General features: G+C 39.7%; 1 protein-coding gene across 2 annotated transcripts in view; it reads left to right on the top strand.

The window, feature by feature from the left end:
- The window catches only part of LOC122806788 (C-C motif chemokine 21a-like), a 125,681-nt gene extending 98,557 nt beyond the window's left edge, over positions 1 to 27,124 (top strand). For both annotated transcript variants that reach the window (XM_044077499.1, XM_044077509.1), the window contains exon 4: positions 24,505 to 27,124. In XM_044077499.1, the coding sequence (XP_043933434.1) occupies positions 24,505 to 24,514 (10 nt within the window). In that variant the 3' untranslated portion in view covers positions 24,515 to 27,124. The remainder of the gene's footprint in view (positions 1 to 24,504) is intronic.
- Positions 27,125 to 27,424: the final 300 nt, after the last annotated feature.

Genomic DNA, 27,424 nt, shown 5'->3' on the forward strand with positions numbered 1-27,424 from the left:
CCACACAAAATAAGATATAATAAACAGCAAGGGCCAAAATATATGTCAGAATTCCCTTAGCTTTAAAAATGCCTTTCAAAAAACAGCTCATGATTTCTTTAGGTAACACTAGTTTGCATAGATTCTGAGAAATTCACAAGTTCAGAAGTGCAGTAGCTGACAGATATACAAGTGGTGCTCATGTCTGCTTCTTGGCAGCATTATGGAAAATCCTGCATATGAGTGAAACAAATAGTACCGCCTTATCTACTTGGATGAAACATTTGGTGGAACTCATCAAGAATGCAACAGCACATCTCGTTTTGCAGATAAAAGCTGAGCTTCTTGCTCCACTTTTAAGTGATTCTTATGCTTCCCTAGTGATACTTACAGACTATAGGTATCACTAGGGAAGCATAATTGGAATTTCCAGTTATGAAATCTACAGTCCTTTTTTAATGTTTTTAAATGTAAATGTTTTCTCACGCAATTGCTTGAATTTTTGAAATTAATCATATACACAGCATCTTATAAACAAAAATCTGAACCGACGATGCTGTGAGCATACTTTTTAGCATACTGTCATAATTATCAACATCAACTAAATGCATAAGTATCTTTTCTACAATGATAGGTTCATAGGTATAGTATGCTAATGACCACCAAGGCCTTTATAAGCCTAGCCATGCAACCCGACCCAGTTGTGTCTTTATGAATTATCAGCATTTATTTGGGGATGTATGTTAGTTATTAAGTTTCTAGAAGTTATGTGTGGAGGGTATGTTAGTTTGGACATTACTATCTGCTTCTGTCTATTGAAACCACAGGGGGTCAGACCCAGAGTGAATTTACAATTTCCCATCCATTGGTCAAGGTTACATTTACATAGCATTAGGGATGGACTTTGCTTCATATGGATGGGGACCCTGCTCCAAAGCATGGGGATCCTCTGAGATATATATCTGTCTTGCCAATATGTCTTATTTATGTCACAAGCAAAATTTAAATTTTTGGATCTAATGGTTCTGATGCCATTTGATTTTAGATGTGCAAAAGGTCCATCAGAACTGTATCCAAGTAACCTGTAGGAGACTAAGTATACAGATAGGGATTTAAAGTAAGCTGTATAAGACAATATGTTTATACCCTTGATTTCCTGGTAAGGAACCTTAGTGGGTGTTCCAAATGTTGCATATGTCTGGTCTGGTACATGATGAAGGGGGCATTATACTCCATGATGGGTCTAATAAGGTTTAAATAAAGTGGCACTTTTACTTCCATGTTTCTGGATGCTATGCCATTACTTATAAGTTAGGTGACATTGAATGCTTTTTCTTACTACTCTGACCACATGTTTGTCAAAGGCCAGATTACTGTCTACATATGTTCCCAGATCCCTGACTACTGGGTCAACTCTCATGGGTATCTTTTTGATTGAGTAATTAGCATGGGTGGCAGTTTTCCAGAATGCACTATAATGTATTTCTTGGCATTGAGGATTAATAATGACATAGGAAACCTCCAGACACTGGACCCAACCCAGTTTGGTTTTGTCAAGGCAGATCATGCCTACTCAACCTGGTGGACTTCTTTGAGAAAGTCAACAACTCTATCAGTAAATGACTACAAAAATGAGGCACACATATGGTCAGTGTACATAACACTGGACACTTGAATTGTATGAGATCAGTATATCCCATGCAGTTCAACAGACACTTTTGCGACAGTAGTTTACTATGCACATACCCTGTACAGGTCTCTTAGATTTGTGAGACAAACATGTGTATCATAGTTGTATTCACAAGTAACATATGGATATTTACGACATCCCACTAGCTGGCCTAGCAGTGTCACAGTCAGTATTGTACAACAGACACTCCAGTAGTAGTCATATGTGAGCCGTCCTCTCCTTGAGTGACTCAGGGGCCTGAGCTGTGATCTATGTCACTGCAGACAGACCCAGATGATATGTCCATAGGTGCTGATAGCAATATATCAGTACAGCAAGTCTTGTTGAGACATATTTTTTCAACTTTCTATTTCCCATTATTACATACCCCATACTGCATTCCATTACATGCTTATTTGTTTGGCATACCTTTTTTTTCAAAGTATTGTTGATTTTGCTTTCAATTTCTGTTTCTGTCTGCCTCTGTCTCTCTCTCTGTCTACAGATGTAGAGGTATACACCTGTTTTGCATAGGCAGCAGCTTGCCTTTTGTAGGTAATACTCATGAGCAGGTGATGGCCTGTGTACCAACTGGTGTCCCCACTTGCTAACTGCATGCAGAATGGCTGTGTTGTTATTCTTATAGCCAATGGCATGGCAACACATTCCTATAATTGAGTACTTCATATAGGCATTGCCCCTTTTCCTTGCCTGTGAGGTGAATATCATGGAAGTGTGTGAACAACAGCACCACATAGGGTAGTTGGAAATACCTCTTACAACAAAAAATGTGGAGACAGCCCAACAAAATGGGGGAGAAGGTTCCAGACTTAGGGACAGAATGTAAGTATTGCTGTTATATAGTTGAATTAATGCTAGTTTAACAGGGTTGGTGTGGACATGGATTTTCTGAATGATTTTAAGTCTGACAGTGTTATGTGGTTGACATAACTCTCAACTGTAGGGCTATCCACAGAATGGCCAGAGGTTTGACTCTTATGTTTGGTCTGTTCATCAGACAGTTCATGTCCTTGGCAAATCAGTACCATACTCTGGGGACTGCAGTCAGTAAATGCTAACATCCATTTGTGTTTCTGACTTCATATCCCTCAGAAAACATATGTGACAACAAACCCTGTAATACCAGAAACCTTTTCAGTTTATAACAGCAATATATCAATTATGCCCCTGTTTTTGGGCATCTGTCCCCCCAAGTATGTCAGGTTTTGTCCAGATGTAATGCAGTATGAGGTTGATAGTAATGGTATATCATTATCTAGTGCCTTCATTCCTGATATCATCCCAGTGATGTAGTAGAATACCAGACATGTTATGAGGAAGAGGCAATATATATGAGGACAAAGTCTGGACAATGTGTGGGAATCTGTACAGTTGAGAGGTCTGTGTATGTCTGGAAATTGTTAACAAACTGTCAGAATTGTAGAGCAGTGTAGTATATAAATGTTAGTTGGGCTGTGTAGGGAGGGGGTTAGATGTAAGTTTCATGGCTCCTCTTCTATCCAACTGTCAACGCTGCTCAAGTTTCTGATTGTCTATCAGCTGTATATGTGTGTAAGGGCAGACTGAGACATGTCCCATACCACCTTAGTATTCTTACTACACTGTGACTTGGGACTCTATATGTAGTGGTAGTGTGTGAGTGGCAAACATGATATTTTTGTTCACACTGTCCTTATACTCTAGTATTCATTCGGCTTAACAGTATGTCACTGTGACTGTGGTGAAACTGGTTGTGGGTATGCACTGCCACACCAATGTATGTTTTTCACTACTGTTACATCCCTGTAGTGCCTGATAGATTTGCACATGCATGTGTAATTCCCCATAGCTGAATTGGGGTAGTGTTGTGTCAGTTTGACTGTAGTTTGAACGGTGCTTGGTGACATGCTTACCAGCTCAGTGTAGTTTCCCTAATGTCATGTTATGTCCAGATATGCATGGATGTCCAGTTGTCTGGCTCATATCTTTGGTCTGGTGGCCGTAAGTGTTGTATATTTCTGACATATCAGTGGGATGATGTGAGGATAAAAGTCACTAACTACTGAGAAGCAACTGAGTCTTGCACGTGCTATTTCAGTTGATATATGTTAGAACAGATGGTGTTACTGCAGCAACTGTCTCAGCTTATCTACTCAAGTATTTCAGACATGTCCCTATTTTCATGGCTTTCTCCCCCCCACTTTGGCAGGCTTGGTCCAGATTAGTTGCACTAAGGGGTTTTGAGCATACCTGTCAACTGGCTGGATTGTTTCAGAATGTCCAGGTTTATGCTCATATTTTTGGTCTTTTCCACAAATTATTTGTATTTCTCTGGTAAATCACTGTGATAATGTAAGGATTTCTGTCGGTAAATGATGACATACATTTCAGTGTTAGACCTAATATCCTTCAGAAAATGTATGCTGACACAACCCCTGTTACTCTAGCAACTTTCTACTTTTATAATAGCAATATTAAACATACATACCTAGTTTTAGCCCATTGTCCCCCAATTTTGACAGCCTTTGCCCAGATGTCTTGCACTAAGAGGTTGAGAAGTATGGTTCTGAGGTATGACTGTACTACCTGTTATGCACACACACATATATTACTGTGGTTCAGATAGTGCTGGCTGAAATTGTTGGCAGCCGTCATGGGTTTTTCCATTCTGTTACATGACTGTGGTCAAACCTCTCCACTGTCCAGATGTCTAGACACTGTCCAGATGTGTGACTTAAATGTTTGGTCGGTTACCCATAACAGTTGTGGGTTTCTGAGGAGTCACTGGGATGATGTGAGCATTGAAATCAGTAAATAATGACATTCATTTGTGTTTCAGACCTGGAATCTATCTGGAATTATATGTTAAAGCATACCATGCCACTCTAGCAGACTTCTATGCACATGACAGCCATATTTCAAAGCTGTCACTATTGTTTGTCCTTTATCCCCCGCTTTTTGCAGACATGTACAGTATATATATATATATATATATATATATATATATATATATATATACATACACACACACACACACACAGACACACACACACACACACACACACACACACACACACACACACACACACACACACACAAACACACACACACACACTCACACACACACACACACACACACATATTTATATATAAATACTGCATATATGTATAGAAGAGTACTAAGGATATATAATTCCCCCTTTTGTTGAATGACTGTTGTGCATGATATGCTTGTAAAAACATTACAATTTCCTACAGCTCAAATTGTGCAGAGGTATGTTGCTGTGATTGTAGTGCACAAGGTCCTGAGTTCCAGAGTTGGAAGTGATGGCTTTTTTCATTAATGTTAAATGACCAGAATAAATGATATGTTTGTAAAAGCATGACAGATTTCCACAGATCCAATGGTATAGTGGTATGTTGCTGTGATTACAGTGTACAGCATCCTGGGTTCAAGACTTGGCAGGACTGATTATTTTGTTGATGTGCAGAACAATGGCTGATGGAGACAGAGTGATTAAGGCAATTTTCAGCAGTTTTAAGTGGGTTTACGCAGTTTTGCCCAGAGCTAAGTATTGCTAACAGATGGTTAAGCCCTTTTAGCTTTGCTTAGCACCACTTACTCCTGCTTACACCTGAACTAATTTTCATTAAATAAAAGGAAAAAAGGGTGATATGAAAGTGGTGAACTGGGGGCAAGCAGGGAGTAAAACATTAGGAAAACCAGCTTGGAATGTGCAGTAGGGGTGCAGGGAAGGACCATAGCTCTACATTTCTTCTGCAGCAACAGCTATGAATAATGTGTAGAATTTGCAATTTACAGCCTCACACCCCACAAGGAGGGGTGTTCCCAACAGACATTTGCAGAATAATCTGTGGCTTGATTGATTAGTTTCACTGTACATGGGGACAAAACTAGAGCTATATATGGGGCAATGGTTTTTTTTTGCAGGACAGATGCCCTATTTTAAGGTGAGAGTGGGATGTTGGGGAAGGGCTGTAGTTATGTCTGGGGAGGTAGGTTGGGTAGGATAGGTTATATTTACAGACAGACAAGATAGCAGACAAGGGAGGTATATGACACATGAGGGTGGTAAACACCTTTGACAGGGAGGGTGGTTCTGGATCCAAAGCCCATGAGTCCCCAAATGGATACAGTGGGTCTGAGGTCGCAACCCATGGGCAGTCACCACTGCTCCTTCATGTCCTTGAAGATGGCTGTGCTGGGGGCTGGACAGGAGGGACGGCCTGCCCCTCGAGCTGCACCAGGTGACCCTCAATCTGGCACAGCTGCCCACCCAACTCTGCTCAGATGGCGCTGCACACCAAACTCCAGAACTGGCTCCATGTGACAGGCTGCTGTCCACACCTGCTCCCAGGGAGGTGATGGGCCCCATCTCCTGAGGCAGTTCCACCCTTAGTTGGTGCAGGACCGATGGATGAGGAAGTCCTGGGTTGGGTCCCAGATGTGCTAGGGCCTGGTGCCACAGCCAGATAAGGCAGGACAGGTGGATCCACCAGGATCTGCTTCCCAAACGTACTATGGTATTGAGGTTTTACAGAATATGTTGGTTAGTCATGCATAGCACATTTCAAGATTAGTTATAGCAGCATGCATGGGTGTTTCAATTAACCCCATAAAACAGAATTAAAACAGTTGCATAGCGAACAGAACACATGCATAAATGGAACAACAGTATGCATCGTAACAGCATGCCAGTAACACTGACAGCAACAGGCCACCAACAATGGTATTTGAGGAAGGTATGCTAACATGCAACCAATCAAATATATGAACAATAATAGAACACAAGTCCCAACATTAGGTTTGGATAATAACATACCCATAGTATATGAATAATAATTATTGATGCAAATGAGGGGTGGGGGGAGAGACAAAAAGTCCATTAACAACTGTTTATGCTATTTTCCACAACAGTACTGTCAATACTCTATGGGTCTGCCCTCACTTTACATCTACCTATGGCCCATAGCTTATGTAGCACAAACATACCTATTAAACTGTCATCCTGGAATGGTATAGGGCAAATCGTGACAACTCTGGGTACATGTCTAGAGGGAACTCTTACATGTCAGAGTTACATATCTGGCACAGGAGGGATACCCTGAACTGCTGTTATGTGAGTGTGCTACTGGCATACTTCAACTAGTTTCCTGTGTCCAAGGTTATTGGCAGCAGTGACCACTAGCCATGACAGCATGACACTTGACAAACATGTATTGGAAAGAGTGCATGCTGTATGTACCTATCCTGCTGTCATTTGCAGGCATGTGGTGGGACAGTTAAACAGTTGTATGTAGGTTATTAGTATACCCTTCGTACAGCTACTACCAACATTTCCTTACTTGTAAAACCTGTGGAAAAAAATATCTGTTAACACTACCTGACTGGTTTTACATTTATTCCTGATTCCTTGTGTGTATATATGCACAAATCTTAGTACCACTCCCTGGATTTGAGGCATGTCTGGGTGTGCAAAATTAACAACTAACCTATTTCTCATCATAATGAGCTACTGGAGAACTCCTGTTTTTTTTACAAACTGGTGAGTGTTCAGAGAGGCTGCTGTGACAAACAGCATATTGACTTGGACACCTACACTGAGTCGGTCACAGCTTACATTTCTAAGTGTGTGGAGGATGTAACAAACACCAAACTCTTCATCATACGGGCAAATTAAAAACCTTGGCTAACTAGTGAGGTGAACAAGCTATTGAAAGTAAGAAACACAGCTTTCTAATCACAAGATATGGAAGCTTTAAATGTGCCCAGAGCCATACTGAACAAAGGTATCAAAGAGGCGAAAAGATCCTATGGCAGAAAAATCCAAAGCCACTTCAGGGACCAAAAGGATACCAGGCAACTTTGGAAAAGAATGCAAACCATCACCGACTACAAGCCTACATCAGCTTCATGTGATGATAGCATTGATTTTCTGAACCAACTGAACAAATTTCTCAGTAGGTTTGATGGTGACAACAAAACAACAGCATGCAGAATTCCCAAAGATAAGGATGCAGTAGTGTTGAGCTTCAATATAATCAATGTCTCCAGAACCCTAAAACGTGTCATCCCAAGGAAAGCAGCTGGCCCTGATAACATCATGGACAGGGTACTAAGGGAATGTGTGACAGAACTGGCTCCAGTACTCACTGACATCTTCAATACCTCACTACATCTAGTCAGTGATACAAAATGCTTTAAGGAGATGACTATCATTCCTCTACCCAAGAAACCACAGCCAACAACTCTGAATGACTACCGACCAGTGGAATTAACCTTGATGGTAATGAAGTGCCTGGAGAGGCTGGTCAAAGATCATATAGCCTCAATTTTACCTGTGACACTGGACAAACTGCAATTCACATACAGGACAAACCACAGTACAGGGGATGCCATCTCACTAGCTCTCCATGAAACACTGACCCACTTAGAAGACAAAAACAGCTATGCAAGACTGCCATTCATCAATTTCAGTTCTGCCTTCAACACTGTCATCCCTCAGAATCTGCTATCGAAGCTACTTCAACTGGGCATAAACTCTCATTTATGCAATTGGATTCTGTGCTTCCTTACTGAAAGGCCTCAAAAGGTCCGTGTGGGGGATAACAACTCCGGAAGTATAATCCTGAACACAGGAGTACCACAGGGGTGTGTCTTAAGCCCTCTCCTTTTCACTCTGCTGACACATGACTGCATGACCAGTCATGAGATGAATAGGATCATCAAATGATACTACTGTTATAGGCCCGATCAAAGACAGAGAGGAGGGGGCCTACAGGAATGAGATTGATCAACTACTGGCCTGGTGTGACAGCAACAATCTAGCACTGAATGTCAGCAAGACAAAGGAATTGATTGTTGACTTCAGAAGATCTCAAGTACCACACAAACCTCTAGTGATGAAAGGCATGACTATGGAAAGGGTCAAGAGTACAAAGTTCTTGGGTGTTCATATCATGGAGAACTTATCCTGGTCAGTCTATGTATCCAGCACAGTCAAAAAAGCTTAGCAATGCTTGCACTTTCTAAGGAATCTTAGGAAAGCAAAATTAACAAGCTCCATACTTCAGACCTTTTATAGGGGCACCATTGAAAGTGTTCTGACCAACAGCATTGCAGTCTGGTATGGGAGCTGTAACAGTCAGGATCTGAAGACTCTCAAGAGAGTTGAAAGGGTGGCAGAAAGAATCATTGGCACCTTCCTTACACCTCCAGAAGATCTACACAAATGTCGGTGCATAAACGGGGCCAAAACGATTTCCAGCGATCCAACACATCCTGCCAGTGATCTGTACACTTGCCTGTCCTCAGGCAGCAGATATAGAAGCCTGCAATGTATGAACACCAGACGAAAAAACAGTTTATTTCTGCCCTCTATTAGACTGTTGAACTCTTGGGAAAAAACAAACCATGACATCTGTTAGATAACTAGCCTATCAAGGGGCTTATTTAACGGATGTGCAATAACCAAGTGCAATACTAAGGTAGCCCACCTACACATTGAAGGACTGTAAAGTGCAATATACAAACTGTGCAATAATTCAGGCTAATCATAGATATGCTGCTATTGTTTCAATTTTACTTTGATAATATTACCTTCATATTGTTCCTTGTCTTCCTTGTCGCCTATTCTGTGATGGGTGTGGGTCACTGCTGTCCTACTTTACTTACTAATTGCTACTTATTAAATTTCTACTGTGATATTTTATTAATTTTTCTCTGTCTATATGTGCAACTGTTTCCTTCACTGAGAACGAAGCATTGTAATTTCGTTCAGCTACACTGCTGTGTAGTTCTGAATGACAATAAAGTTTTTTTTTACTTTTTCTTTTGACTTGGTTTCTGCCTAATAATCTCTTGGTTAAACAGTCTGAACTTGTAATCCTGTGATGCATGCATGACAGATAGTTAGTGCATTAATTCTTTAGGTTACTGCAATCTGGAAAGCAAAAGTTAACACAAGGTAATGCTGCATGGAACACACTTTGATACCTTACACATTACTAGTCAGGGTTCAGAGCTTAGTGCAGTATATACTTCACATTTAATTTATATCTTGTTTTACAGCTCTACCATCTACAGTTATTCTTAACTGATGGTTCACAGAACAACCTCAGTTAATGTATGCTTTCACAGACATATTTGCTGTGAAGAACCTGTATACATTCTATATGTCTACAACAACATACCAGAGTAAACACAGCAGTTGCTGTTATAGTTGTTTATTTCAGATAAGTCTTAGTCAGACATACTTTATTTATTCAATTAACACTGTAACAGTATACCTACTAGCACCACACAATGTACTCATTCTTAGTTTTTTACACAATATACTGCAAAATAGATTTTTACACATCAGCCTGTCGGCGCAGCCTTGGCAGTCTGTCGGCATGGGCTTTGAGGGTTTGGAAGGGTGGCCTAATGGTTAAGGTGTTTGCCTTACAAATACAAGGTGCAGGGTTTGAGTCTCACAAGGGATAACTGGCTAGGCTTAAAATGGCTTGCAAGGGCAGTTATCCTAGTACAAACCTATGAACTAGACCTCTTTGCTGCAGCTGTAGGGGAGAAAAACAAACATTATACATACCTGTTTATTACATCCTCAGGCTAGAATTTGGTACACATATATATGTGATACTTACAAACTGCTGGAGCACAGCTGTCCCTGGCATCTTGGATCCACTGGTCCAAGAGCACCCCCTTCCTCCGCTTTAAGTCAGCATAGTGGTGCCAGATCTCCTCACCAGTTCAGGGGATGCCAGCAGCACTGGTGAGATCATGGGTGAGACGGTCCATCCTGCAGCAGTCTGTCATCATGGTTGCTTACAAGGAGTCCAGCCATGACCCTGGACTCCACAGTGCCCCAGAGTTGCACCCTAAAGTGCAAACCCTCACCTACACCAGCCATGGTTCCCGCACAAGTCAAAGTATAACAGGCACTGGTTGTGTTCCCAACTGTGCAGTTTAAATAAAGCCATATTCCTACCCTTTGCCATAATTGGTCAATTTCAAAACCACTGAGCACAGCTTAGCAATGTGCAAACCCATTAGGCTGGGTTGAACAGTGCTTAAAGGGGTAATTGCTGAGCATTGTTTAACTGTGCGCAAATCCATTTAGCTGAGCTAACTGCTGATTAGCATTCACATTTAAGCAATGTTCACACCAGCTAAACATAGCTGAGCTCTGCTAACCATTGCTCACTTTTTATTTTATTAAAATATCAGGATGATAACTTAATCATTACTGACATATTAGTAAGTGTATATGATTTACTTTACATGACGTCTCTCTGTGTGCTTTCGTTACATAAACATGGGGTGTGACTATACTGTATGGGAGACTTGTGTGTACATAGGTGATTTCACATGCTATATGCACTCACACTTACATTTTAGACCAGATACACTATCCTGGTTGACAAATATCAATTACTAAAAGTAACAAATCCAATACGCAGTTCGAATGACAATAAAACACTCAATATTTATTAAAACAAAAAACAACCGGTAAGCACTTTCATTCACAAAAAACTTCTTCAGACCTCTGAAGAAGTTCTTTGTGAATGAAAGCACTTACAGGTTGTTTTTTGTTTTAATAAATATTGAGTGTTTTATTGTCATTCGAAATATCAATTACTACCTCATTTAAAAAAAAAAACATTTTAACACTGCTTTCCTATCTAAAAATATATTGCCTGTCTTGGTACTTGAACTGTGAACACCTGCATACAAAGTCAGGACTCTAACCACTACACTATCCCAGCATTAGAATTTTGGCTGTATATTTTTTATTAATCTCCTCTGGGGTGTTTAAGCAATGCTGAGCAGAAGGCCATAACATGCACACCCGCTAAACTAAGCTTAAACATGTCTTAGTATATTTATGTCCTTCTACAGCTTTGTTAATCTAGGAAGTTGACGGGTATGTGAGGCAAGCATCTGGGCATTCTGGAGACACCTGTACAGTTTAGGGCTTTGCCCATACAGTACTTTCAGATGGCAGACATTTCTGTTTCAGTCTTCATACCCTGCAGGAAGCTTGTGCTACTGTAAACCTTTTATTCTGTCAGCTTTCGAGATTGTCAGTGCACTTTTTAAAACATGCCCCTATTTATGTGCCTTTGTCCACTCATTATTTATGGCTTTGTACTGCTTTATTGTTCTATGAGGGTGAGAATTATGTGGGGAAGGCATCAGGGCATTCTGCAGATAGCTGTACAGTTAACGGCTATGGCCATACAGCACTTTCACATAGCACACATTTGTATTTCAGTCTTCATACCTTGCAGGAAGTCTGTGCTACTGAAAACCTTTTATTCTGTCAGCTTTCGGATTTGTCAGTACACTTTTTAAAATGTGTTCCTATTTATGTGCCTTTGTTCCCCCATTATTTATGGCTTTGTACAGCGTTTTTGTTCTAGAAGATTAAGAGGTATGTGAGGTAGGCATCTAGGCATTCTGCGGAAACCTGTACAGTTGAGGGCTATGCATACCTCTCAACTGTACAGATTTTTGCAGAATGTCCAGGATGTTGTCTCATATTTTTGGCCTGTTTCTGTTCCAATTGTGGTTTTCTGGCAAGTCATTGAGGACTGCAGTCAAGAATAATGGCATGCATTTTGAGTGTAAGACTTCTGTCCTTCAGGACATTCATGCTAATGCATAACCCATTTTCTATCAACTTTCCAGGTTTGTAAAAGCTATATTTAAAAGGTGTTCCTATTTTTAGTGCTTTGTCCCCCCATTATTTTTGCCTTTGTCTAGATTTTTTCCTTTAACAGGTTGTGAGGTATGGGGCTATGGCCGTACGGCACTTTTACATTGCAGGGTGTGTGTGACAGAACCTGTCATACACCCCCTGCATTGCTGTCTTGCTCTGCTATATATTTCAGTGTCCGTGGACACTGAAATACTAATTTATTTCTTTTCAATGTCTGCAGACAGTGAAATACTGACATAATATTAGAGAAGTTCTTTAATATTGTGCCAGACTACTTTTAGAAAGTGCCATATGGCACTTTCTGAGTGCAGGGGGCATGTTAACTGTATGAGCACTACTGGAACACACTCCCTGCACTCATTCACTGTTCGCATCCATACAGCCCTTATCAGTAGTGCGCCTTCATGAATATGCAGTTCTGAAATGGACATGGTTCACTCCATGCAAGAATAGCACTATTCCGTATTGAATCCCAGGGGGAATCTTTTCAAATAGTTACCATATTCAAGAGGGACGTGAAGCATATTTCCAAAAAAGTTAGAAAGTGTTCACTCAATGAACCTTTCCTGGATATTATAGGGTGGCCAAGGAGTTTAGCAAAGTATTTATGTACTACAGGCAAGATATAAAAAAATTACTGAGATCTGGGTTAGCAACCAGTAGTTCCCATAGATTGTTCTAAAGTCAAGCCAAAATGCCTGTTTACCAGGGAAGCTTAGCAAGAAGGTAGTAAAAACGTCACTTATCTCCCAAAACACACACATGCGCGTGCACACACACACACACACACACACACACACACACACACACACACACAAAAACACACTTTTCAACATTTTCCACAGCCCAAAAAAGTAAAATAAACAGTTTCTCCACAGAAAAGTAGTTAATAATAACTTTTTAAAAACTCTTTACCATAAAAGTAAAAAAACTTTGCTCCCATTTAAAAAAATCACAAAAATAAAGTGACAGTCAATAAAATTACTTTTCCATAAAATAGTTGTTTTTTTCCCCAAAGCTTAGTTTAACTTAAACAACTAAAATGTAATGTGGAAGCTTTTTACCTTGAAGGGAACTTATCTGCCCAGCAATGAAATAGCATTAGCCAGTCATCAACCCTTGAAAGCTGGCAGAGGAGCACTCTTACACTGATTTTTGTGATAGAGATTTTAGGTTACTTATCTGTGAGAAGCAAAAGAAAAAAGTTTCAATTTGTCACCTTTTTAATCAGTTACTTTAAAGGAATTAATTGACATGGCAGACTTCCATTTCATGAAACAGGAGAAAGGAAAAGGTCATTATGTCACAATCAGATTATGTTGAAAAAATTATTCTTTTTATGTTAAAAGACAAAAATGTTTATAAAACGATTGATCAGTCATTTATTAATGTGTTACAAGAATATTGATAGTACATTATTAGACTTATTGAATCAAGGTGAAATAGATTTTTTACTTTATAATTTTTAACAGTAAAGTTCTCTAAACTTAGCCATTTATTTGGAATTCCTAAGACACATAACAATGAAATTAATCCTCCTTTTAGAGTGATTGTAGCAGCCAAGGGAGGGAAGACATTTCAATACATTTGGAATTTGTATCAAATTCATTGATACAGAAAAGTTTTTTTTGTGTGTGTGTTCAGGATTCTTGATATTTCTGGAATTTATTAAGGAATTATTGTTTTTCAGGGTATGAAACTTGCTTTATAGTAGTGGTTGTGGAGTTAATATATACCAGCATCCTGCAATATGAGGGTATTGAATTAATCAGAGATTAGCTAAATAATATTTCTAAATTTTCTAATAAATATATTAATATAGTTTGTACTTTATTTGAAATTATTTTAACAAATAGTGTTTTTCACTTTTGTTGGAATTTATTTCACCAATTATCTCTACAAAAGCGCCTTACAGAAACAGATGCTTCGTGCAAGAGCCATGGGCTCAAGCTCATTTCCAAGAAATGTATAGTTATCCCCTTTGGGAAAAAAACATGTACCCATGAATTACCACATAGGTGGCAGGACACTAAACACAGAAAGTGTGATAAGAGACTTAGGGACACAGGTGGACAGTGGTCTCACCTTCAATATTCACAGTGCCACAACAGTCAGGAAATCCTTCTATGTGGCACACCTCATCACTAAGGGCTTTTCATCCAGAAAAAATGAGGTCATTGTCCCACTGTACTCATCCCTCATTAGACCCATTATAGAGCATAATGCCCCATTTGGTATGTACCTCTCAAGACATCTGCAAAAACTGGAAAGGCCGCAGAAATACCTCACTAAAAGAATCACAAGCCTAAAGCAGATGCCCTATGCTGACCGCCTTAAAAAACTCCAGCTATACTCTGTCGCATATCGTCTACTCCGAGGTGATCTCTGCTTAACATACAAGGCCATGTCAAACTCAGAGCTGTTGGACATGCTACACTTAAAAAAATCCCAATCCCTCAGAGCCACACGCTCCAGGGATCTAAACCTTGTCATCACAATAAACTAAACATGCTGAAGGGATAGGTTCCTGACCCAGAGACACCCCAGACTCTGGAATAGACTGCCCATACATGTCAAGCAGAGCACCTCTTTGGCCCTCTTCAAAAGGAACCTTGATGACTGGATGGGAGAAAGGAAATTCACCCCGGGGATCATGTTAGTCACCCTGCTAGACAGGGGTCCAGGGAAGTAAATAGTTTGAGAAGAAATAGTCAGGGAATTGTTATGGCTAGGCTTGTATAGGCCCTAGGACCGATAGCCTAGTACCATCCTATGAACCTATAAGTTAAAGGAGAGGCAATGGGAGCAAGAGGAACTTAGATTTTTTTCTAATTTAGTGATGGCACACTGGGAAGTGCAATATTTATTCCCTCAACCATTGTTTAAATAAATATTTTTATAAAAGATTTATAGATGATCTTATTTTTATATGCACTAGACCTATGAACTATTTAATGATTTTTTTGGAATACATCACTGACAGTATATAAAATTTACTACTAGTTGTAATAGCCAAAAAGTTAGTTTTCTAGACCTGGTGTTGAAAATGGATGCACATTAATAATTACAAAAATGTTTTGTAAAAAGACATTTACAAATAATTATCATATAGCAGAGGTCATCATCTAAATAATATGAAATTGAACATTGTCAGAGGTCAGTTTATCAGGACCTCTAGAATTATTTCTAATGAGGAAGATTTTCATGATAAATGCCTTTTTTAATGGAAATGTTTAGTGACAGAGAATACCCGTTGAATGATTTAACAGTTAAATCAAAAAGATATTCACATTTTCAGCCTATGTTAACAAATGGACTTCCATCACAAAATAATAAGATTGGAAAGGAGAACGGTCAATCAGGCTCAGATTTTTACAGATGGTTTCCTATCTGTTTTTAGTTTAATAAGACTGAAAAGGAGACTAGTCAATCAAGCTCAGATTTTTACAGATTGTTGTTGCCTATATGTTTTTCGGCTTAATAAGATTGGAAAGGAGAATAATCAATCAGGCTCAGATTTTTAAAGATTGTTTCCTATTGTTTTTCAGTTAACAATTAGCTAGCCATATATTAACATAATGTGGCTACAAACATAAAGATAAAAACAATGCCCTGTATAGACATTCATTAAATTGTTCTGAGTTTTTCAAAAAATGAATTGAAAGTGATAGGTCAAGGTAGTTTGGATATCAGGCGGAGGGGGTTAATTCTTTACTAGAAGTCTGAGTTGCAGTGGTGACTACTGCTACCAGCAGGTAACCCTTCTGTTTTTAATGATTCTATTAATATTAAATGACTGTTCAAAAAATAGACACTATTGTTAATATAGCAATATATACTTATTTTTATTAGTTTATATTTTTCATATTTAAGTTTTATTGTATTACATTTTTTGTCTTAAATTTCTGTCAGGTGATGTGAGTGACATGTTTTAACATTTTGTTTAGGATGTTGTTGTCGTGTAATAAAATTTTGTTCTGAAGAAGTTCCTACATTACTAGTGAAACAAAAGTGCTTAGTTTTAGTAAACAGTTGCCCTTACCTTGGCTGGTTTGTTGTTTTGTTAGTTTGTGTATTCCAGTTATGAAATCTACAGTCCTTTTTTAATGTTTTTAAATGTAAATGTTTTCTCATGCAATTGCTTGAATTTTTGAAATGAATCATATACACAGCATCTTATAAACAAAAATCTGAACCGACAATGCTGTGGGCATACTTTTTAGCATACTGTCATAATTATCAACATCAACTAAATGCATAAGTATCTTTTCTACAATGATAGGTTCACAGGTATATTATGCTAATGACCACCAACGCCTTTATAAGCCTAGCTATGCAACCCGACCCAATTGTGTCTCTATGGAGGCTGAGCTCTCTAAACATAGGACTGGCAAGACCAGACAGGAGGAGAAGGTAACCACACACAATACATACCCAGTCACACATGGTACCATCACAACTTCAAATCATACACATACTCACACAAAGACATACTCGGAGGCTCTGATCAAAAATTTACCAAAACAGCAGAGGCCACCCAAGCAGACACCCAAACAACTACCACCTCACGACCCAACATATGCAACACATAGACCACACAGTCAGAGTGTCAAACAGTCACAGCCCTTAAGGCCAAACAAAATGCCAGACACACTTGTCATTGGTGATTCCATAGTCAGACACACTGACGTCGCGCTCACCAGACTGAGTAAAGAGAAGGTCACAGTAAGCTGCCTGTCGGGCGCTAGAATCCGCCACATAACGCAAGCACTCAGGTCTCTCAACAGCAGGTACAAGTACGACTCAGTCATTGTCCACGCTGGTGTCAACAACCTGAGACGTACCTCCTTGGACTACATGAAAAGGGACATCGAGGAGCTCTCTGATTATGTAGCCCAGGCAGGTATGACCCTGACCTTGAGCAGTATCCTACCTTCACCTAGAATGATGCCACAATACAGTGATAAGATGATCAGCTTTAATAATTGGCTTAAATTCTGGTGTCATTCAAAGGGATCAATGTCTGTCTGCCTGGGATGACATGCTGGACAAGCCACGCTGCTTACAAGGGACGGCTTGCACCTGTCACCCTGGGCTTCGGATATTGGCAAAGGCTCTTGCCACCCCATAGTGCCTTTTTAGGCAAGGCTCAAATTCTAAACCTACCACCCTAGAACACCAAAAGGAAAAAACTAAGGGTAATGCTGCTCAATGCCAGAAGTCTCAATCTCAAGATGCACGCACTCGAGGCCCTTCTCAATATGGAGAACATCGATGTCTGTGCTGTGACAGAAACCTGGTTCAAGACTCCTGAGAGCACCCCAGCACTAACAGGTTTCACCTCATATCATGCGTTCCGGCCCCAAACTCCGGACAACACCAAGAAAGGAGGGGGGGTGTCCATATTCATAAAGGACACCCACACCTCAAGGTTGGTGGCAACACACGATGCATCGGAGACCATCCAGGTGCAATTAACCATAGGCAAGACTGCTCTGCAATTTGTAGCATGTTACAGGCCACTCTCTCAAACTCAGGAACCTCACATGGCCTTCCTGAAAACATTGGAGGGGATAAATGTATCTCCAAACACCATCATACTAGGTGACTTCAACTACCCTAATATAGACTGGGAACACTACTCAAGCCCGAACACTCTAACCCAAAGATTCCTGGAGTTCATAAACTCAAATGCCATGGAACAACTAGTCACCATCCCCACAAGAGGTGAAAACATACTTGATCTCATCATCATGAACATGGGATCAAAATGTTCAACACCGAAGTATACCCCTCACTGGTGAGATCAGATCATAAACTAATCTCGCTGGAGGTCCTCATCCCGCCCCACCTGAAACAAAAAGACCACAGTGAAAAACTTCTCAAAAGCCGATTTCACACTTCTAAAACTAGTGTGGTCTCCTTTAAGGCCCCTGAGCCAGTGGTAAACATTACTCAAACCGCTGAATCACTTACAAATGCCTTCTACCAGCACCTACAGGACTGCATGGATCAGGCAATCCCAAACAAAACTAAGACTCTCTGTACCAAAGGCAAGCGTCCAGTCTGGTGGACCCCAGCCATAAACAAGCTCTACAACAAAAGGAGGAAGCTACTACAAGATAGAGCAAAATCCTTGAAAGGTAAGACACCTTTGATCATTATAAGTAAAAACTAAGAGCTCTCATAAAATCATCCAAGGCAAATTTTGAGAGAAAAATCGCCAAGGACTCTAAAGAGAATCATAAGGCCTTCTTTAGCTATGTTAGAAACCTAGGAGGAAACTCCCAGATATGCTCAGAATTAGTTCAAAATGATGTGAAAATTACTGAACCTACACACATTGCCAACATACTGGCTGACAGGTTCAGTGCAAACTTCTCCCCTCCCCAAAAGGAGAGATATCTATTCCAGAGGATTGTAGCCCCCAAACATCTCCAACGCCCAGGTGAGAACTGCCCTCACTAAGGCAAAAAACACAGCATCCATGGGACCGGATGGTGTCCCCGGCTGTGTGCTTCACGAACTCAACGAGGAATTAAACCCACAGTTAGGACAGCTGTTTAATCTTAGCCTCACCTCAGGATACGTATCCAAGGAGTGGCGCACGGCGACTGTGGTCCCACTTCATAAGGGCAGTGCCTCCACAGACCCTGGAAATTACCGCCCCATTAGCTTGACAAGCCTTATCTGCAAAGCCATGGAGAGGATCATAATGGAACTCATAAATAAAGACATAGGGAAATTGCAGACTTTGGATCCAACCCAGTTTGGCTTTGTCAAAGGCAGATCCTGCCTCTTAAACTTGGTTGACTTTTTCGAGACAGTCACCAAGGCCATTGATGAGGGAAAGGCAGTCCATACAGCCTACCTCGACCTGGCAAAGGCCTTCGACACAATACCCCACTCAGGTATCATCGAAAAACTCATCAGCTTGAATGTAAACCCATACATCACAAGATGGGTTGCAAACTGGCTAAGTGACAGAACCCACAGGGTCAGAGTTGCTGGAGCCATGTCAGACTCAAAGCCTGTCACAAGTGGTGTCCCACAGGGCTCAGTCCTGGGTCCACTCTTGTTCGGCATCTACTTTTCTGAAGTACAAGCAAACACAGGAGGGTTATGGCTGACAAAGTTTGCAGATGACTGCAAACTGGGTGCTATAGTCGAAAACACATCTGACACAGATATCCTCCAGAAGGGCCTCACAGAAACAGATAACTGGTGCCAGAGCCATGGCCTGAAGTTAAACACCAAAAAATGCATAGTCATACCCTTCGGGAAAAACAAGGTTACCCCTAGCTACCATATAGGTGGCAATCCACTGAGCACAGAAAAAGTCATCAGGGATCTGGGGACCCAGGTTGACAGTAGCCTTTCGTTTGACACTCATGTTGCTAAAGTAGTTAGGAAAACCTTCTATATCGCCCACCTGATCATGAAGGGATTCACATCTAGATCAAGGGAGGTCATCGTCCCCTGTACTCATCACTCATTAGACCTATGATTGAGTACAATGCCCGTTCGAATGTATCTGACCAGACACCTGCTGCAGCTTGAAAGGCCCCAAAAGTTCCTCACCAAAAGGATAAAGGGTCTCAAAAATATGTCTTATGCTGCCCGACTGAAAGAACTCCAGCTCTATTCAGTCTCATACCGCTTGCTCAGAGGTGACCTGTGCCTGACATATAAGGCCATGTCAAACCCAGATTTGATGAATATGCTTCACCTCAAAAATCTAGATCCTTCAGAACCACAAGGCGGGAGACTTAAACCTTGACACGGTTATAAATAGAACGTGCTGGAGGGACAGATTCATCACCCAGAGACTCCCTATGCTGTGGAACAAAATCCCGGTACATGTGAGGCAGAGCACCTCTCTGGCCTTGTTCAAGAGGAATCTTGACCAATGGATGGGAGATTGCAGATATACCCCAGGGATTACTTCAGTGTCACTGCTTGACAGAGGCACAGCAAAATGATAGGCATAGTTTTTATTCAAACTAAAGGGGTGGCGAAAGCCACATAACTATGGGCTAGGCTTATAAATGCCCTTGGGCAGATAGCCTAGTATGAACCTATGAACCTATGAACCTATGAATTATCGGCATTTATTTGGGGATGTATGCTAGTTATTAAGTTTCTAGAAGTTATGTGTGGAGGGTATGTTAGTTTGTGCATTACTGTCTGCTTCTGTCTATTGAAAGCATGTGGGTCAGACTCAGAGTGAATTTACAGTTTCCCATCCATTGGTCAAGGTTACATTTACATAGCATTAAGGATGGACTTTGCTTCATATGGATGGGGAGCCTGCTCCAGAGCATGGGGATCCTCTGAGATATATATCTGTCTTGCCAATATGTCTTATTTATGTCACAAGCAAAATTTAAATTTTTGGATCTAATGGTTCTGATGGCATTTGATTTGTAGATGTGCAAAAGGTCCATCAGAACTGTATCCAAGTAACCTGTAGGAGACTAAGTATAGAGATAAGGATTTAAGGTAAACTGTATAAGACAATATGTTTATACCATTGATTTCCTGGTAAGGAACCTTAGTGGGTGTTCCAAATGTTGCATATGTCTGGTCTGGTACATGATGAAGGGGGCATTATACTCCATGATGGGTCTAATAAGGTTTAAATAAAGTGACACTTTTGCTTCCTTGTTTCTGGATGCTATGCCATTACTTATAAGTTAGGTGACATAGAATGCTTTTTCTTACTACTCTGACCACATGTTTGTCAAAGGCCAGATTACTGTCTACATATGTTCCCAGATCCCTGACTACTGGGTCAAATCTCATGGGTATCCTTTTGATTGAGTAATTAGCATGGGTGGCAGTTTTCCAGAATGCACTATAATGTATTTATTGGCACTGAAGATCAATAATGACATAGGAAACCTCCAGACACTGGACCCAACCCAGTTTGTTTTCATCAAGGCAGTTCATGCCTACTCAACCCGGTAGAATTCTTTGAGAAAGTCAACAAAGCAATGGATGAGGGCAAAATGGTTCACACTGCCTACCTAGACTTGGCCAAGGCATTTGATAAAATACCCCAGTCAGGCATTATTGGCAAACTCAAAAGGTTAGGTATAAAACCTTATGTCACCTGGTGAACAGCCAGTTGGCTCACAGACAGAACCAAGGAAGTTAGAACTAGGGTGTACACCTCTACAAAGAGGCCAACTGCAAACAGTGTCCCTCAGGGATCATTCCTGGGACCACTCCTATTTGGAATTTACTTCTCTGAAGTCAAGGCCAATATCAATGACCTCTAACTGACTAAATTTGCAGATCATTGCAAATTAAGAGCAGTCTTAGAATCCTTCACTGACATAAATATTTTCCAGGAAGAACTGACACAGGCAAATAACTGATGTCAGACCCATGGACTAAAACTAAAATGCCAAGAAATGTATACTAATATCCTTCAGGAAGTCATCCCCTCCACTAACTATCATATTTTCAACACACCCCTTAGAGTTGACCCAGTAGTTAGAGATTTGGAGACACACATAGACAACAATCTAGCCTTTGATAATAACATGTCTACAGTAGTGAGGACATCAGGGTCTATATTATATTTTCAAAAGTTTCAAACATCGGACATCATATGGTCGACATCATATGAGTGATGTTTGAAATTTCAAAAATATAATAAAAAAATAAAAATAAAAAAACTATACTTACCTAAATGCTGTAGGCAGGAGGCAAGCACCCCATGTGGGGGGCTGCACCCCCACACCCCCGCTACTTAAATATTCCTACTCCGAGATCGCACTGCATTGACGTAAAGGTAAAATATTCCCTGTGGTGATTTTGTGTTATGCGCACAACATTTTGAAGTTTTGACCAATCAGGTTCGCTCAATACCATTCACCATTTACAATTTTCGATCACACAATAGGAACCCAGGAAATCATTCTATGTTGTACAACTTATAAGCAAAGGTAAGGCATCTAGTTCCTAAGAAGTCATTGTGCCATTGTATTCGGCATTCATCAGACCTATCATTGAGTACAATGCCCCCTTTGGTATGTACTTAACCAGGCATATCCAACAATTGGAATGTCCACAGAGGTTCCTCACTAAAAGAATACAGAGCATAAGTAACATCTCCTATGCAGACCACCTCAAGGTTCTGTTCCTGTATAATGTCTCCTACAGGCTGTTGATGTGAGATCTATGCCTGGCATTGGCAGACCCTACTCTGATGGACCTATCGCATATCCACAAAACAAACAGCACCAGAATTATCCATTCTAAAGACTTAACCCCTGCTTGTTATATAAATGGGATCTGATGGAGACAGGTATGTATCACAGACACCATCTCTTGTCTGAAACAGGCTTCGTATCCATGTGAAGCAGAGTTCCTCCCTAACCCAGTTCAAGTGTAACTTGAACAGTTGGACGGGGAACAGGAAATTCATCCATGGCCTGGCACCTATGTCTTTAAAGAACACAGGCATCTCCAAAATGTCTCATTTCCCAGACCCTTGCTTGTTAATGTTTCATCTCCCAAGCCTCTGCTTACATTTATCAAGGGTACCAGAACTTGTCAGAGATTTGGGATGCATGGCTAGACTTAAAAATGCCCTTGAGCTCATTAGCCTAGTAAACATCTATGAACCTATGCACCTACTGAATTTCAATCCATGAATGTCACACCAGTCATTTGTCTGGGTTAGACTCTCTTGTAAAATGTTTGTGTCATGGGGGAATCAATGATAGCTCCCAATTTGTTGTCATCTGTTAACTCAGTCAACCAAGGGCCCTTAACATTAGATTTTATCTCCAAGAAGCAGATGCCAAATAGGATCAGTCCCAGCATGGAGCCTTCTGGTAACTCACTGGTGGCCAATCTCGTACTGGAAGTGATCTCACCAATCCTGACTTCCTGGGTCCTGTTTGCGAGCCAGCTGACAATCCAGGGAATTAAGTAGGTGTTTATGCCCAGCTCAGTGAGTTTGTCAACTCTGCACAAGTGGGCATTGTATTGAACACCTTAGCCAGATCCAGGTAGATGGTGTGCACCATTTCCCCTCATTCATTGCCTTGGTGACCTTCTCAAAGAAGTCCTCCAGGCTTAGTAGGCATGATCTTCCCTTGACAAAACCAAACTGAGCTGGGTCCAGTGTCTGAAGGTTGCCTATGTCTTTGTTGATCACTTCCATGATAGTTTGTTCCATGGCTTTTCATATTCAACTAGTCAGACTAATAGGTCTTTAATTTTCAGAGTCAGTTGATGGTCCACTCTTGTGAAGTGGCATAACCATTGCAGTCCTCCATTTTCATGGCACAAAGCCTGTTTTGAGGCTATAGTTGAAAAATAACTCACGTGGTCCTGACAGGTCATGTTTCAAGCTATTTAGGTGGCATCCAGGAATATTGTTGGAGCCCATTGAGGCTGTGTTCCTGGCATTAGTGAGTGACACCTGGACCTGCTCCCTGTAAATAGTTGGGGTGGTTATGCAAGTAGGTATTTCACTGGGAGAGGCAGAGGGGAGTGGGGGAGGGGGTTAAGTTTGAATTGAATTTGTCAGCCAGCAAATTTGATGTCGCTCTGCTCATTAAAAATGAATCCACTGGCCACCAGCTCAGCACACTAATGTGTGCTGCCTTTCAGGTTTTGAACATAGTTGTGGAAGACCTTGTACTTGTCTTTAGTCTGTGAGGCTATCTTGACCTCATGATTGGCCTTGCGGGGCTTAGTCTTCTTAGTTTCTTGTTTAGTTTAATTAAAGAGCTATCATTATGGGAGTTGCCTTTATTTTATATGAAGGAATTCTAATTAGCAAATATATGTATAATTTTGAATGTACATTTTTAATGTCTGTTCATATATATTACTAAATGCATGTTTAAAAATGTTTGTAATATGTTATTTCTTTTCTCCCTGTGCCTCTACTGAAAAGTGTTTTTTGGCTAAATCCAGTCAGACAAATATGGTAAACAAAACCAGAACAAATAAGAAGCAGTGGTTTATAGGGACAGAGGACACTGCAATAACTATTTGATCATATCTACAATTATATAATTCTAAGAGAAACAATGCAGTTTCTGTATTTTTAACATGTTTTTTCTCTTTTTCTCTTTCTTCCAGAAGTCAATAAGAAGTCTGTATATAAGATTAACAAGCCATTAAATTAGTACCTGATTTGACAACTCAGAATGGCGCACTATATTTTGTCAATGATAAACGTTTTCTGAAATTAGTACTAAACAGAAAAAGCAACTGGTTCTTGCATTGCTTGCACATGAATGGTTGCAATTAATAACATAACATCAATGACTAAATAAATATGCTGTGAACAATTTAGTTGTCTTCGTGTTTGGAATCTGACAGATTGTATCAAGAGTATTTTGTCACTAAAGCCACATCATGTCGTAACTAGCATATGGCAAAGATCATGTTGACATGGCAACAGATTGGTTCAGCTAAGCTTAAATTACACATCTGCAGAAACTGTTACTATATATTGAAAGAACCTGTTTTACTGCATGCGTTCTAACTTCTGTACAATATTTACTACTAATTCAAAAATGTGTAACTGAATTATGTGATTATAACACAAGCATGAAAACAAACAAGATACTATTATTGTTGTTGTTGTTGTTGTGTTTTTCGGCTTTTCCCGGTTAGGGATCGCCACAGCGGAACTCCGGTCCGCTAATGATTGGCAGTAGATTTTTACATGCCGAGATACTATTATTGTATGATTACTAAAAATGTGATTACTTCATTTGGAAAGCTTATGTAGCAGTCCTATCTATTAATTTACCAGCTGAGTGATGCTTTAAATTATTTGATGAATATTTTTTTTTACTTAGAATTATTTTCTCCATCATTCTTCATCAATAGTTGTCATGGCAGTGTACTAATTATTTGAATAACATTTGTAACTGTATTTCCAATTCAGCTGAATCATAAGTAACATTGAAAATGGAAGTGTTTAATGGGCTACATTGCTTCTTAGGCTATTCGTATGTTGGGCCTAACATTTTATTTACAGTTCATAACTACTTATGAAAAATTCACCATTGCTTCCTTGATAAGATTATAAAACAGCAATGAACAATATTTAGCATAATGTTAACTTTTCCCACTCTCTTTATTTTTCACATTATTACCCCCAGAAATATATTTCCAATACCCTTCTTTGTATCATGCTGATAACATGGCAATACATTTTCAAAATCCTCTAATCTGGATATATATGAGATGGTTACTCTGTGATTTAGAATATTTTGAGCTCTTTTTCCACTTCCCTGTTTTATCCTTGCAGTTGTAACCCAGTTCCCCTTGTACACTGCTGGGTCTGTCAGCTGCTCTATATACTACCAAACTATCACCAATATTGGCTTTGGCTAGAGTGACTTCTAAGGGCATCTAGAGGGATGGTGGTAACCATCTGGCAGTTTTTTTTTTCACTTATTGACTACCCAGTTTCTTCATATCCCTCCCTGACATTTGCACTTAAACTTATAGTTCTGCCCATCATCAGCAGCATATCATGACTGGCTTCCCAATCTCTGCCAGGAAGCTTCAATCATTCTGTGTGTTCGTGCACATGTCCTCTGCTGCCCATCCTTCCTGCCAGCATTTTAGATGCCCAAGCTGCAAAACAAACCTGAGAAGCCTGAGTCAAAGTAGAGGCTTTATCCGTCTATGCCACAACACCGCCTTGTGATTTAGAATATTTCAGTGTGAATACTGTTTTTCCTTCTTAAACTGGTCACTGGTACTGATATCTTTACTGTGACAAAAAGCTTTTATGTAGCATTGAGATTACAAGCAAACTGTGAAATATAGTTTTTGTCTACAAACAGGAATCATTCTTAGTAGATAGAATATAACCATACAATGTTAAGTGCTGTCATTATTCCTGAAAAAGAAAATATTTATTTTATATTGCAAAAGAAAAAGAAATGTAAGCCGATAATAGTTATGCAATGATTACAACCTTAACGTATTTGCTTCTATAACAGTACTACAAATGAAAATGTAAATAAATATCTAGATTATGGATCCAGTTATAATTGGGCCAAATCCAAATAATAACTGCAGGAAGTGGAACATGCTTCTCATGGCCCATTTTCTCCCATGTGATACAGTTTCCAAACTGGAAGATTTTATAAGCTATCCCTCAATTCATAAGCGCCAGTAATTAAATGCTGAGCTTCAGTTGTAAAACCTTACATCTATGGGTGGAGTCATACCATTCTCAAAAGTTTAACTGGATGCAATTTGTAAATTTTTGACAGCATGAGTTCAGTGTAATAAAGTTTGAGTCCTTCCAGGCATATGTGTGGAAAATCTACACCTGCTTCATGTTTTCGCCTGAGTATTTTATAAACTGAAATCAAGAACTGCAAAGTTCAGACGGGCATGTCATCCTCTTGGGAATGACACATTTTGGAGATGTATTGTATTATATGTAGACTCCTTGCAAAGAAAATCCTTTATCACTGTCTTAATAGTGTGGCTTTTAAACTGTTTTTAATAAATATTAAGTGTAGTTTTTTTTTTTTTTTGCTTTTAAAGATAATAAAAATGCTTAAAACAAGTTTGCAAAGAAACACAAGAAAATATTAACATATATATTTCATTATACTTTTATAATTTTGTTGCTTTTGTTTTTTAACAGTAATGCAGGGTCAATTTTATTTTTATATTGTTTGTCATTCATGTTTAAATCTAACTAATAAATGGATATACTGTTTTATTTTGTGTTGTTGTTTCTGAGTGCCAAATTTTATTTAAGCAATATCACTGACCGCAGTATTAAAAAATTGTGCTGCTTGCTGATAATATAGACACTGATACCATGGTATGCTATATACGGAGGTTCAAGGACTCTCAGCCAAGCATTCAGTCCTTATTTCTTAGTCACATCTAATTAAATTATCATATGGCTTAGCTGAGACATAGTTATCTTGCTTCACAGGTTAGCATGAATTACATGTATATGCATATACATATACTCATAATGCTAAGAAATTATGGATAGCATTTTTCACTT

This window comes from Protopterus annectens, chromosome 1.part1 (genome assembly GCF_019279795.1).
Source record: "Protopterus annectens isolate FY-2018-M chromosome 1.part1, PAN1.0, whole genome shotgun sequence".
Taxonomy (NCBI): domain Eukaryota; kingdom Metazoa; phylum Chordata; order Ceratodontiformes; family Protopteridae; genus Protopterus; species Protopterus annectens.